Source organism: Nyctibius grandis, chromosome 1, assembly GCF_013368605.1.
Source record: "Nyctibius grandis isolate bNycGra1 chromosome 1, bNycGra1.pri, whole genome shotgun sequence".
Taxonomy (NCBI): Eukaryota; Metazoa; Chordata; class Aves; order Nyctibiiformes; family Nyctibiidae; genus Nyctibius; species Nyctibius grandis.
In genome coordinates this window covers 44272208-44286647 of record NC_090658.1, presented here as the reverse complement: position 1 = coordinate 44286647, position 14440 = coordinate 44272208, and the positions used below count along the sequence as shown (strand labels likewise).

The window sequence follows — 14440 nt, the reverse complement described above, 5'->3', positions numbered from 1 at the left end:
TTTAAAAAGTCATTTTAATGTCAGACAGCAAGAAAGATTTCACCATCATTATTTGGACAAACTGTGCACTGGCAGTGACTTCTCTTCCTTCAGTAAGAGCTTGGTAAAATACTTCCATAGCATACATTTTTAACAATTTTCAAAGTACTGCTTTAGCAGCTGTCACTTGGGAGGGTGGGGGGAGAAATCATATTTTCTTAACCTGTACTTTCAACAAGATCTACAATACTTAACCTTGCTTTTAGTGGGAAACTGTACATCTAAATACCTCTTCCAAGCTAAATTACTCTATGAATATGATTTGTCTTAACCCTTTTAAATCATATTGGTATTCCACTCACCCTAGGATTTTCAAAGGTGTACTGTACCAGAGAGACAAGTATTTTGAAGTTCCCACACTATGAAACACAAACAGTGCCAAAAGCTGAATGCTTTCTTCTGTACATATGTGCAGCACAGAACCACTGATGCCACACTACTGACAGCAAAACATAAGCAAAGTTACCACTGGGAACTCTGCTCCAGGGTGTGTGAAGCACCTTGAAATAACGAAAGCAACCTATTCTGTTTGATCAAATTAGTACTAGCTCAATTCAACAAACAGAGGCAATTCTGTAACAAGATACATTTCTAATCTTCTGCCAAATCACAATAGGAGACTTTACACTTGGCATTAGATGAGGAACTTCTGCAGTAATTACTAGCAGGCAAGATTTGAGAATCACAAGAAATACAGTTGATAAAGAAAAATAACCCAAAACCATGAGGATGTTGCATTGCTAGGTAGAGAACATGGAGGTCTGCCTACAAAGCACAAACCCTTCCTGCACTTGCAGGATCCATTACCTGCCCCCTCCCGACTTTAATCATCTATCCTACTCTCACAAAAGGCATTCTCTTTAGCTCTCTCTCTGTGTACTGATTCTCATATTCTCTTGCCTTACAGGAGTAGAAAAGAGTTACTAGATTCTTATTTCTCCTAAAAAACCTTGGATAAGGGCTCTACCCAGTTTGGTTTAAAACACCGCACACCAGGCAGAAGCAGTCACTTTTTCATGGCAGTCCCATTTTGTCAGATAACAGGAAAGAGTTTCAACATCTCTATCAGGCAGAACTACTGCAATCTATGGCCAAACGCACCAGACCCCTCCATCAACAGCGAAGAACTGATTTTTCAATTTCTACTTTTTAAAGGTGGGGGATCTAGTAGGTTTTTTAAGTGCTGTTCCACACACTTTCCTACTCCTACTGCAGGGGCAATACCATCCTGCAGAATTCCTCCCACCCAACCCTGACTGTGCCATGCAATAAGCGAGATCAGGGAATTGATCCAAGCTAAAAATAACTTTGCCAACAACTAAAGTAACTCACAGGCTCCCTGATCTGGTTCACTGAATGATCACGTACAGGCACATCAGCGTACCAGAGGGACAGAATCCCTTAATCCAGCACAGTCATCAAGAAGAAAGACTGATACTGGCAAAAAGCAGAAAAAAAAAGTGGGTTTATTTACAAGTTTCCTCCAACTCTTGATGCTGTAAGATCTCTCTTTCAAATAACATCAAAGTGTACTTTAAAAAAAAGTCTACTTATCACTTAACACCTTTACCTTCAGATGTTCTTGCATCATTTCACATTTACTTTCTAATGGGCTATGGAAATAATGAAGAACAAAAAACAGCACATTGCAAAAACAAGACAGACAAAACAAAGTGCTCCTTTGTTACTATTTTTGTACTACTATTGTAAATCACAGCATACCTTAAGGTACTGTTAACTGCTCCCAGTTTGTTAGCTTGCTCACAGTCTTCCAATTCTTTGGAATTATTTGCCACTTTTGAATACTGTAAGAAAGTTCGTATTTAATAAACAAATTAATTACCTAAAATTCTCTGAGAACAGGTGCTGTGAAAGGTATTTCTAGGTTTAGCAGTGAATTGGCTAGTATCAGGGAAAATCCTCAGATTCTAGAAGCAGTAAGTAATACTGGAACATTTCTTATTGCTATTTTTCTTCACTTAATTTCATCAGGCCAATTTTGCTCTGTGGATTTAACTACCACAGAAAATTCAGATAAATATGTAAAAAATTTGTTTGTTTTGCTTTTTTGGCTTCTTAAAATTAAATAGAGTTCTAAAGTGTTTCAGATACTTATTTACGTTCTTGTAAAAGGACCTTGGAAGACAAGCAGTGTCACATGTATAAACATACCTTGTATTTTGCAAGCATAATCATACTCCAAGTTTCATTGGTCATTTCAGTACGAAAATGTATCAGTTTGGGCCATTTTCCCCTCGTGTTTCATTTAATCCTGTTCATTAGCATGCTTTAGACATGCAGAAGTCTGGAAGAGAGGCTTTTCAAGCTGAACTCAAGTTTTGATTATTTTAAAACCAGAATGGAAGTATTCAAGCTAAACTCTGATTCTACAGTACTTTTTAAAAAGTAATCAACTAAAATAGACTTACTATTAGAATACTTCTAAGGAAAACATTTGAAGAATTAAAGACTAAATTCCACTATTCTACAGTAATATAGTTGTGTCAGCAGGGAATTTGTTAAGTCTGTCAGCTGAAAGCGCAAAAAATCCTTCTAACAGTTTTGGAACATAATAGATCGTATCAGTGCTCTCTTAAAAGATAAACTCAATTTCCTCTTTTTGGGCAGTTTTGGGTTGGGTTTTTTTTTGTGCTTGCATGTGTTTTCTTTTGCAGACTGAGCCTTAGGTTTACACAGATTTCTACTTTATCACAGTCCTTAAGAAATACAGAAAATGATTTAATGTTAAGCAACTGATAGCTTATATAAAGCTAAACTGCTGGCTTACCTTCACTTCAGGGCACATACATATTGACATGAAGGATTACTATCCAAAACCAGCTCAAAACAAAAAGGTAAGCTAAAGCCTTTGGTCAACCCTTCAGAAGTAGCAAACAACAATTATAATTTGATGAATTTTAAAAGAAAGAGAATAGTTCATTTCTGAGGACAGACTTGTGGTCAAGATGCCAGAGGCAAAGCACCACCTCAATACATATGATAATACTTCTCAAAAAAAGAAAGAATTTAATTAAAACGGTTCAAATCAGTAAGCAAGATGACTTGCTTTAAAAATGCATTTGCCAGCACCAAGACAAGGAAAAACAGCAGAACCTACTGCAGACCAAAGAAGCAGAGATTAAAAAACCCAAATAATTTAAACCTGGGCCTTGCCCATAACAAATAATAACTCTAGAAGGAATTTCTCAATTTTATTGGATTTGCCAGGTGTGGGGGCTCATTCTTTGGCATCACATGGATGTTAAATGGAAAAATCTGAACAAGGAATGGATCTGACCTAGAATGAAACAGATATTGCTGATGAAATAACATACTGAGATGCTGAAGTAAACATTCTGCATGTCTAGAGTTGAAAACCAATCCCTATCCTGATGTGAAAAAAATTACTGCCAAGAATATAATCATAAATTTAAGGTTTCAACAGAACAAATATTCAAGTCTCAAAACATGTTTCCAGGCTTCACTATTCTCCAGTGTTTAACAGCAACAGCTATCGGATCAGTGCTCTGTGACCACTGACTAGATCAGGACAAATTATCCATTCCTGCCAAGGCAGGATCTCCTAAGAGCACTTTCTGGAAGAAAACAGAAAAGAGGTGGGCAGGGAGTAAAATATTAAGTTAAATGTCGTAACCTTGAGTTACCACATCCTCTCCCTTGCTTCAAAGAGTAATATAGCAGCTGTCATGACAGTTCTTTAATATCTAGCCCCCAAAAATGTGTTCACCACTCAAATGAAACAGGACTATATAAAGGGAAACTACTTTGTGCCCCTCCAGCACCATTTCAAAAAGCTTATGTTGGTGCCAAGAATTGAAAAGAGATCCTCCATTGCTAACTGCACTTCTATAGGGAAGCTGTGCAAGTGTAACCCTGGTCTTTGTGGCTAGATGAGCTTTCAAAAGAAGAACTGTTCTCTGTATGGTTCAGCAAACAAACAAAAAATCCCCCACAAAAGCCTAAATAAAGCTAGAAGTTTACAGGCTCATCTATGGTAGGAGAGAAGGGCAACAGGAAGTTGCACAGAAGCCGAGCATTTAGACCACAGAACTCTACTGAAGAGATTATATCTCTCATTATTAAAAAGATGTCTTTGGTTGTTTTCACTTTTCCAAGGCAGACACTATCAGGATGAAAGAGAGAAACTGGACGAGTATGTCCGCAGAGGAAAAACACCTTTTTTTTTTCTAAACCAATACTTTAAGGATAATACACAAGGTGCAGGACTTTCCCAAATGGACCAAGCACAGGCTAATAGCACAGTACTTGAATAGTCCTTGAAACAAAACATTCATACTAAGAGGAGTTTGATGTTTCCTTAAAAGGGATATTAAATGAGACTGTCAATTTTTAATTGGCTCCAAGAAAGATCTTTAACTGAATCATAAGAAGTAAGAAAATGGTGTAGGTAAGATTTATGTCAGTCCTGATGACAATTTTCCTGCAGAAGTATTTTATTTTCTGGCAGAGAAGCAGCAGGCATTGGTGTCTGTTCTACTACAAATCAAAGCTGCAGAATTGCCCACCTTTCAGTACTGTAGCTGGTTGCAACAACCTACAAGGCAATTCAAAGGAAACAACTGTAGCAAACATACCAGCAAATGATAGCTTCCCAAAGAAGCCATCCCAGTTTCTTTATTGTGGTGAAAGCAAAAGGTGGCTGATTTTTCACTTCCAAAGTTCAATTCAATAGGCTCAGGTGAAGTGTCTTACAAACAGCATACTCTTGGGCTACTAATTAACATCCTACTTATGGCTCTCAAGATTAATCAATCAGGAAGCTCAAATGCCTACTAGAAGAATCCCTTCTAAAACAGTCTTTAAAGTCTTAGAATGCCTCTTTAATGAGGCGTTATGATATTTCAGGAGTCAGTTTCTCTAGAATCAAGCTTGGAAGAGAACAGAATCAATAAAGAGAACTGGCAACAGATTATCCAGGTCAAGAGAGGTTCTCCTCCCCCTCTACTCTGCCCTGGTGAGGCCGTATCTGGAATACTGTGTCCAGTTCTGGGCCCCTCAGTTCAAGAAGGACAGGGAACTGCTAGAGAGAGTCCAGCGCAGAGCCACGAAGATGATTAAGGGAGTGGAACATCTCCCTTATGAGGAGAGGCTGAGGGAGCTGGGTCTCTTTAGCTTAGAGAAGAGGAGACTGAGGGGTGACCTCATTAATGTTTATAAATATGTAAAGGGCAAGTGTCATGAGGATGGAGCCAGGCTCTTCTCAGTGACATCCCTTGACAGGACAAGGGGCAATGGGTGCAAGCTGGAACACAGGAGGTTCCACATAAATATGAGGAAAAACTTCTTTACGGTGAGGGTGACCGAACACTGGAACAGGCTGCCCAGAGAGGTTGTAGAGTCTCCTTCTCTGGAGACATTCAAAACCCGCCTGGACGCGTTCCTGTGTGATATGGTCTAGGTAATTCTGCTCTGGCAGGGGGATTGGACTAGATGATCTTTCGAGGTCCCTTCCAATCCCTAACATTCTGTGATTCTGTGATTCCGTGATCCAGCTAAAACTCAAGATCTTCTGCCCAGAGATAGTACTAGTTTTCCCAGAACAACCACTGCTGCTTGTGCTGAAACAGTGAATTACTGACATTTAAGTCATGTCAGCGAGAAAGATGTCTCTTCTCTGATCACCAGAAACCTTTAAATGAAGAGGCACACTTTAGTTCAGAGTGAGCTTAACAATATATGTATAAACAGGACACAGACTTCCTCTTGAGCTAAAGCTTGGACAGACTTGCCTGCACTGTTCATGACAGCAGGACACAGAAGTCATCCGTTCATGATGAAGTATTCCTCTCAGCTATCTTTGGTAATCATTCTTGGCATAAAGTCTAAACCTAATGTTAATGGTAATTTACGATACAGTGAACTACACTCAGGTGAGGCAAGCAGCAACTTTGGCTGCCCAGTAAGGTGGAAAGTACCGGGGAGGATGGAGATACGTTAAGCAAGAGTAAGTTTGAGTCCACAACACAGCCAAGACACTCAACAGGAAGATCTCTCATTTGGGTACCGTTATCCCATCAACTGCTAAAATCCTTATTCTTGGGGACTGTGTTTGGGATTTGGGGGTGGGGAAGGGTTGTTCACCTTTCTGCTCTGACCTCTTTTACCTTAGGCGTATTTACCCTCTTTACTTTTTTGGCTTTGCTAAGATCAGTTGGTGATCTAGGAAGGATGGCTTGCAGAGAAGCAAGCAAAAGCCAACAGCACAGACTGACTACTTAAGCTTGCACTGACCACTTTAGCCTAAATTGTCTTTAGACTAATGACCAATTCATCTTTAGACTAATGACCTGCTCAAGATTAGACAAGGCTAAACTACATGTAATCATTCAGGTTCTTTTAATATTAGAGGTCGTGGATATATATGATTCTTACAAAAGACTGCACTGCTACTGTATCTGTGCATCTTAGCCTATGGCTTTATAGAAGGTGGCCTGTACTCAGAAATGAACAAAGAATTTTGCATCAGGCATTCTGTGGTCATGTACTGCTGTCCCTGGTCATTCATTGATTCAGTCTGCACCAGCTCTCAAGTTATGACAGATTCGGAATGACATGACAGTACCAGCTATGTCAGAAACACTATTATATATAAAAGTAAAAATGTAAAGCCACATACAGGAACTGATCAGTTATGTTAACAATTTCATCACTATGCCAAGACTGAAAGTTTGTAATAAAAAGTCACAAAGGTAATGTCATGTTAAGATTTAAAAAAAAAAAAAAATCAGAAAGAACTTAGAAAATAAATGACTACTTACTTTATTAGAGCTCCCAGCTTTAATTCCAACAGGTATTTTGCTCTAAAAACAAAAAATAAATAAGTTTTTACACTATTCATAGAAATTATTATGCTTGATTAAAATCTACAAATTCAACATCATTCCTACAGAGGTCAAAGCAAACTTGCTTTTAAATAATTAACTTGCTCCTTTACCTTCTCAACATGTTATATCCAAAACAGTTCTAGAGCTTAGAAGAGACTTATTCTTAAAAGTTATTTCTTTTGTTGGTAAAATGACTAAGACCTTAAAATACCTTGGTTGTATTTCTGCTTTTGAAATGGAAAACAATTTCATCACTCTTTTATTTAAATTTATGTTCTCATTAGTAAATACTGTTAGCATAGTATTAGTCACTGCAAATTAGCAAACTTTTTAACCAAATAACCTTTTTTCTATTTTATATTATTTGATCCATACCTCAGGACAAGGCTCTACATGACAATCTTTGATAGAACAATGGCCATCATCGGCCCAAAATGGGCATGGTCTTTTCAGGTTGACCTAAACACACAAAACCAAAAGTTTACAAAGAACATTTACATAAGGCAATTTTAAAAGAAAAAGCTCTCAGTATCAGGAAATCCTTTCAAATTAAAGGAGGGAATACAAGGAAAAAGGGTTAAATTTAATACTTTAAGTTTGGAGGATTTTGTGGTACTTTGGTTGGTTGGTTTCTTTTAACTACTCTCTCTCTGAGTATATAAGCTGAAGCTTGCTGCAGTGGAATTGTTAATGATAACGGTCACGAGTGGACACAAACACATCGCATATTAAAGTACAAATTAAACTCTCACCATTAATATAACTTCAAAGCAGTAAACAAACTACTAAAAAGAAGGCAAATCAGACACATGCAGTTCTAAAGTGGTTGTACATACAATCAGTTGTACTATACTGATCAAGAAAATACATTTGATGGAAGACGGACTACTGCACAAGTATACTAATTCAAATAAGTGCTTGGATGATTTCAGATTTCCAGCAATAAAAACAGGCAATCATTACTAGACATCATAGCTAGTCAAGGAAGAATGAGTATCATAATGGCCTCAAATTAAAGAGCTGATATAGTACAATTATAAATAATGAAAAGAAACCACTTCATAAACATTACCAGCAAATCCTGTGATTAGCGCTCCTATTTGTTATCAAATGACATAATAAAGGCAGGAAGTAACACATATATTAGTATCTACTACATGGCAAGAGATTCAAACACTTTACTACACTTCACTTAGATTGTCAATGTGAAAGTCAGTGAAGAAAAAAAAAAATCCCAGCTTTCTTTTACATTAGCCTTATACATACTAACAAACATTAGTGATAAAAAACACTCTGACCTCATCACTCCTAAACTGAAGACTACAGGCTAAAGGTTTTCCTGCATGATGAACCAGAAACACTGCAGAAGTACACCATCTTTGAAATCTAACATTACAAATAAAATACAAAGCATTTATCCTCAGTAGCAACCACTATTTTCCAGATAAAAAGTCAGTTTTAAAACTTTCAAAGTAAAAAAAACACAAACCAAAAATTACTTCTATTTTTTTTACTTTGTTTTCCTTTAGCACAGCTTATACTAGTTTTCTTCAGTTGATAAATACTATTCAATGAAGATATTCAACTGAAGTCACTACTTATATACAACAAACTACATCCTGAATGATTCGATTTATCACTTCTTATTTGAAACTGTTGCAGATATTGAATTTGACTCTCTAGTCAGACACAGCAAGAGTTCTATAAAACGCACTGTAAAATTAAGCCTAATACCTCAAGAACTGCATCAGGCCCTAGAGCAGTTTCAACACAAAAAAAATAAGAATTATAAAAGCGCTTATAAGAATTATTTAAATCTATAAATCTTAAGTCAGAAAACTAATCTTCGTGCTAGCTTCTGGAAAAAAATACAAGCTGTACAGTAAATTAATAGTCACACACTATAAAGAACAGTATTCTTGTTATACCTAATAGGTTAAAAGATTGAGACTAAACACTTCATCAATTTAGTCTTCAGAAAAACATGTTTTCCCCTTATATGGAGGAACATTTTTCTAATTAATGTAATTTATAACCTATATTTCACTTTACATAAGGAGAAACATAGACAGGAAACAAAGCTTAAACATCTAGTACAGTAGTGCCAGAGCAGCCCCTTAGGCAAAGAATTGGCAGCTGAGCTCTAAATCCCAAGCTCTAATGAACTTGGAGTCCACTGCATGTGGTACCTGAAGAATTCCTCTATGATAAAAGGAACACACTACTCAATCTTTTGATTTGGAGAAAAACTGAAATCACTGAGCCATCTTGAACAATTATTCTATTAAAAAAACCTTTATGCTTTGAACACATTTAACTGGCAGAGTACATTTATACTGGATCAGTGATTTGCTTTAAGTGGCCTGTTTTTTGGGAGGCTAGAGTAATAGAAGCCAAATGGCTACGTTCACTGAATTCAAGCCAGAGCCTCAGCAATAAAAAAAATGAATCAAATTCATTTTTTCCCCCAGCAGAGAGAATACTGCTTTCTAAGGTGCAGCTTAATTCCAAAAGAACACCTACAAATCAACATATACTAGTCCCAGAATGATTCAAGAGCACTAAGAACCAGCGTGCACACACACACTTCCGAGACAAACTGAGGTTGTATAGCACTTGTACTTTAATCAATACCAATCACACCCTGATTACATAGAACATTTTTCTACTTTCTTCAGGGTCTGAAGTATTAGATTTCACTATTATCATTTAGAGTGTTATTCAATACTTGTCACAGATTAGAAGTTAGAGGCTTCCATATTTTGTGTGTTTTGATGTATAAAACTATGCAGAGAAAAAAATTTTTATTCCTTTATTTCTGTCATTGAGAAGTTCTTATCTAGAAGCCACCTAACACAATTTCAGCAAGACTTTAAAAAGAAAGTTTTCTTCACCCTTTAAATAAAAACTAGCTAGTCCATTCAGTATTACACATTACAGTTAGAGTTCTTTTATGGCTGTTGAACTAGTAACACAATGGGAATATCACGACCGTAGTTATAAAAGTTCATGATCCAAATTCCTATTACAAATTAAATTACTTGAGAGTAGGAGTGTTTTCACTCCCAGAAATGCTTATTCAGTGTTTAGCTACACTGTAGTTGCCCTAGATGATGATTGCTGACCATCACAATTTCCACATAGAATCGTAGAACCGTTTTGGTTGGATCATCAAGTCCAACCATTAACCTGGCACTGCCAAGTCCACCACTAAACCTAAGCACCACATCTACTCGTCTTTTAAATACCTCCAGGGATGGTGACTCCACCACTTCCCAGGGCAGCCTGTTCCAATGCTTGACAACCCTTTCTGTGGACAAATTTTTCCTGATATCTAATCCCCTGGCACAACTTGAGGCTGTTTCCTCTCGTCCTATCATTTGTTACTTGGGAGAAGAGACTGACACCTGCCTCACTACAACCTCCTTTCAGGTAGTTGTAGACAGTGATAAGGTCTCCCCTGAGCCTCCTTTTCTCCATGTTAAACAACCCCAGTTCCTTCAGCTGCTCCTCATAAGACTTGTGCTCTAGACCCTTCACCAGCTTCGCTGCCGTTCTTTGGACTCGCTTCAGCACCTCATTGTCTTTCTTGTAGCGAGGGGCTCAAAACTGAACACAGTATTCGAGGTGCGGCCTCACCAGTGCTGAGTACAGGGGGATGATCACTTCCCTAGTCCTGCTGGCCACGCTATTTCTGATACAACAAGCCAGGATGCTGTTGGCCGCCTTGGCCACCTGGGCACACTGCTGGCTCATAGTCAGCCAGCTATCAATCAAATTAAGCACATCCACCTATATGCTTAATAGCATTTCCATGATTCTGTGCAGGGACATCAAAAAAACTATGTTGCTTATTCAGAGGGGAAAGGGTGAAAAACATTCTGATTTACTTATTCAGTTTGCTTGTTCAACACAAATTCTTCCCTGTCACAATTGGAAGTACTAAATAATGTGTGGTGATGGGTAGACTGCACACTGGCCCTTGTAATTGCCCATCTTTTAGGAATATCAGTATGAAAGAGGAGGTAGGACTGCAACATGACATTAAAGTATGATCTGCAAAACTACTGTTGAAATGAAGATTAGCTCTGAATTTGCAGGATGAAATTACTGTTGTATAAAACCTTGTATACCTGTTGCTCCTCTTCTTCCAATACTTTGTTTTGTATCTTTCTGATGCCTCTGGAGAATCTAATTACCACTACTATGTGATGTATTATCACTGAAGTTGCACATATCTTGTTTCTCCTGAAAAGTGAAGTTAGAACTGTATCATGTAGCAGGAGGAGATTCAGGGTGAAGTTACACATTACTGCTTATTCAGATTAGAAAGAGAAGATTCTAGTGCTTTTTTCTCCTTCCTCAACTTTATAACTCCATCTTGCATGTGTTTAATACTTGTCTGATTCCAGATCAGATAACTTGCTACATCCTGGAAAGAGAAAACAAAAAACCAACCACCAAACCCAAACATGCAAATAAAAATCTACCAGGTTAAAGAGATGCATTGGCCTAATGAACAGTCAGACAAGCCCAAGAGCTAAAAGTAGGGAAGGGGCAGGATGGTATGCCCTAAAGGAATGGAAACTCCTTTTTCCACTGGCAGGCAACCATCTGACTAGCTCAATCAAAATGCAACCTCATTTTCAAGTTAAGCATGTCTGAAAACAGAAGTATCAGGCTTCAAAGTCTTATTTTGCTCATCAGATTCTAATACAAAGGGAAAAAATGTTTAAAGTCATTAAAAAGTGGTATTACATACTACTTGAAAACTGAATATTTTTACCTATTTTTCAAAGGAATAACGGTTCTCTAGATAGCAAACACTAAAATCAGAACTAAGACAGCAATTTATAAGAAAAGAAAATCATTGCAATATTTCCATTTCAAATTACACACATTTCTTAGAAGACAAGTACTGCACGCTGTCAGAAAGTTGCTAATATACAATCCTTTTCTAGACGCATCAGTACAAAGATACTACGTTTAAAATTACCACTTATCAGTTGAATGAAAACAGTCATGATTTACTGTCACTGACTCCAAAATTAACACAGCAAACATGACTTATTACCAACATAACTGTCAGGGACTGAAAACCTGCTACAACCAAATTAAAGAGCTGTGGGCTTCTAAAAGACAACTTAATACAGACAAGTGATTTGATATGCAATCCTCCCTATATTTTCTGGATTTTATTTAAATTATTCAGGAAAATACCATTCGAATTGTACCTTGTAATATCTGAAGTAATCACGTTCTTGCAGTTTCTGTATTTTGGGGAAGATCTTGAAAGTATTGAAGTCATCGATGCTTTCTATGTCACATAAACAATCATCTAGGACACCTGTGAGCTATTAAAAAATACATAAAATTTGTTTTTAATCAAGAAATGCAATATTAGCTATAGAAAAATCCTCAAAAGAGAAAAAGATGGCAGTCAAAAGAAATACTAGTGAAATGCAGTTCCATGAAAATAATTTATTAAAATACTCATCATTAAAATACTCTACAACATACCTTACACACTCGGAAAATAACAGACCTTAGCACTTCTTTTGAGCTTAAGTCCACCTCCAAATGCAACGCTGAATCAATATTAGCCAGATTAACACTTTCAGCCCTGACACTTGTTGACAGATTCAGCATATAGAATGTTCTGCAGAATGAGCAGCAAGATTTTGCCAAACTACGAACACATGGTATATTAGCACATCGAGTTGCGTACCAAGTATTGTCCTACCAAACACTCATTAGTTGAATTGCCTAAAAAAACCCCTCCAATCATGCATTGTCATCTGATTTTTACGTTTTTTCTCAAAGTGTAAGAACACCCCAGCTAGTTTCTTTAGAGGCACGGGAGAAAGGGGAATAGGTACTTTTGCGCCCAAGAAGTTAGTTACACAGTTAAATTCTACAAATAAATACTAGGAAAACCAGGTGCAGGCACCTATATTGTAAGGCTGTAAATCTATTGTGAAACTAAGCCTGAACTTTCCAGGCCCCATCCCTCTTCTCGTGCCAGGACAGCAAGCTGGTTCAAGGCACTGCACTAGCTTAAGACCACTTCTGCGAAAAGAGGTGCGCACAAGGGCAGAAGCGCCACTGCTGGCACAGGAGAGGAAGGCAGGACTGTGCAAGTAGCAGAGAGGACAGGCCCAACTGACTTAGCAGACTAAGCTATGGCAACACTTTTGCTGAGACCCTGTCAGTGTCTTAGTGAAAGGCGGAAACACTGAAAGTGTGATTCTAGGAACATTTGTATGATAAAATTCACTAAATCTAAACGAACTACTCCTAAGCATAGCTTCTTAAACAACTACAAACATGTTTGAAAGGCCTTTCAAAGGTCAGTTTGAAGGCTTTAGACCATATCTAAGGGAATGGAACCAAACACTGCTTTTAACTACTGCTATTCTTAAGCCAGATGGGAAATTCATCGACATACATGATGGCCTAGAAAGCACACAACATAGGAAAACTCACACATCTTGTATCTTGCATGGGCTTAGAAGAACTTCTAACTATTAAAAGGTTATGTGCAAAACGAGACAAAAAAATATTTTGTAGCTTTTTTTCTCTCTACAGATTTCACATAGATGAGATTATGAAATCATCTAATCTGGTTTATGCATAATAAATCACTCCACTACTTTACAGAACAGATACCCTTATATAACTAAGCGTGATGTAAAAGAGTCACTAGAAACCAAATTGTAGGCTTCTGCTCTTTTATGAAGCATAAAGGAGGCCTGGAAAATTAATTTCCCCCAACACCCTGTGAGAATAAAGATGTGAAGGTATGGCAATAAAGCATTTAAGTAGAAAATTCACCATACGTAGATCCTCCTTTTCTTGAGGGTCTAAATAGGCTGCCACAATTCTGCAGAGTAGATACGGCAATGAAGTAAAACTCATTTAAGGGAAGTTACTTTGCCCAAAGTCTTCCATGCTGTTATGCTTGCCTTGTTAATGTTATCTAACTTCAAACCTGGGCAAATAGCTACGAAAGAGACTGTGCAATTACAGGTTTTTCACAAAGCCAAGAAAGTCCACAGCCGACAAGACTGTCGACTTAAAAGTCAGAAGACAAAACTTGTTATTACTGATACTTACAAAAATAAAACCCTCATGCATTTTAATCTATAATGATATCACTAAAAAAAATGCATTTTCTTATCAGTCACACATAGGCAGATATTAATTTTGCAGTCTTTACAGGTAACACCATACCACAAAACAAAGAGCAGTACATTTTATTATAATATAAAGAGGCAAAAAGATAACTCTGAACATTTTGCTTGAATATTATTAAACACTATAAACAGGATAAATCTTATGTGAAGAGCAATAATTTGCTAAGCTGAAAGCAGCAGGGAAGATCTGAGAAATTTTCTTTGGACACAGAAGATAAAAAAAGAGTAGGAAACTATTTTGATGACCACCTCATGAAGCTATCCACTGCTTACAAAAATATTTTTACCACCTATGCAAAACTGAAAATGCTTTTCCAGGGGAAAATGTTCCAAATAAAC

General features: G+C 37.3%; 1 protein-coding gene across 1 annotated transcript in view; it reads right to left on the bottom strand.

Annotated features, from left to right (window-relative positions):
- The window catches only part of ERO1B (endoplasmic reticulum oxidoreductase 1 beta), a 34464-nt gene that overhangs the window by 17082 nt on the left and 2942 nt on the right, over nucleotides 1–14440 (bottom strand). The window contains exons 2-5 of the mRNA XM_068402473.1: nucleotides 12140–12259; nucleotides 7281–7364; nucleotides 6840–6881; nucleotides 1762–1844 (exon numbers count right to left, since the gene is read on the bottom strand). Coding sequence (XP_068258574.1) covers nucleotides 1762–1844; nucleotides 6840–6881; nucleotides 7281–7364; nucleotides 12140–12259 — 329 coding nt within the window. The remainder of the gene's footprint in view (nucleotides 1–1761; nucleotides 1845–6839; nucleotides 6882–7280; nucleotides 7365–12139; nucleotides 12260–14440) is intronic.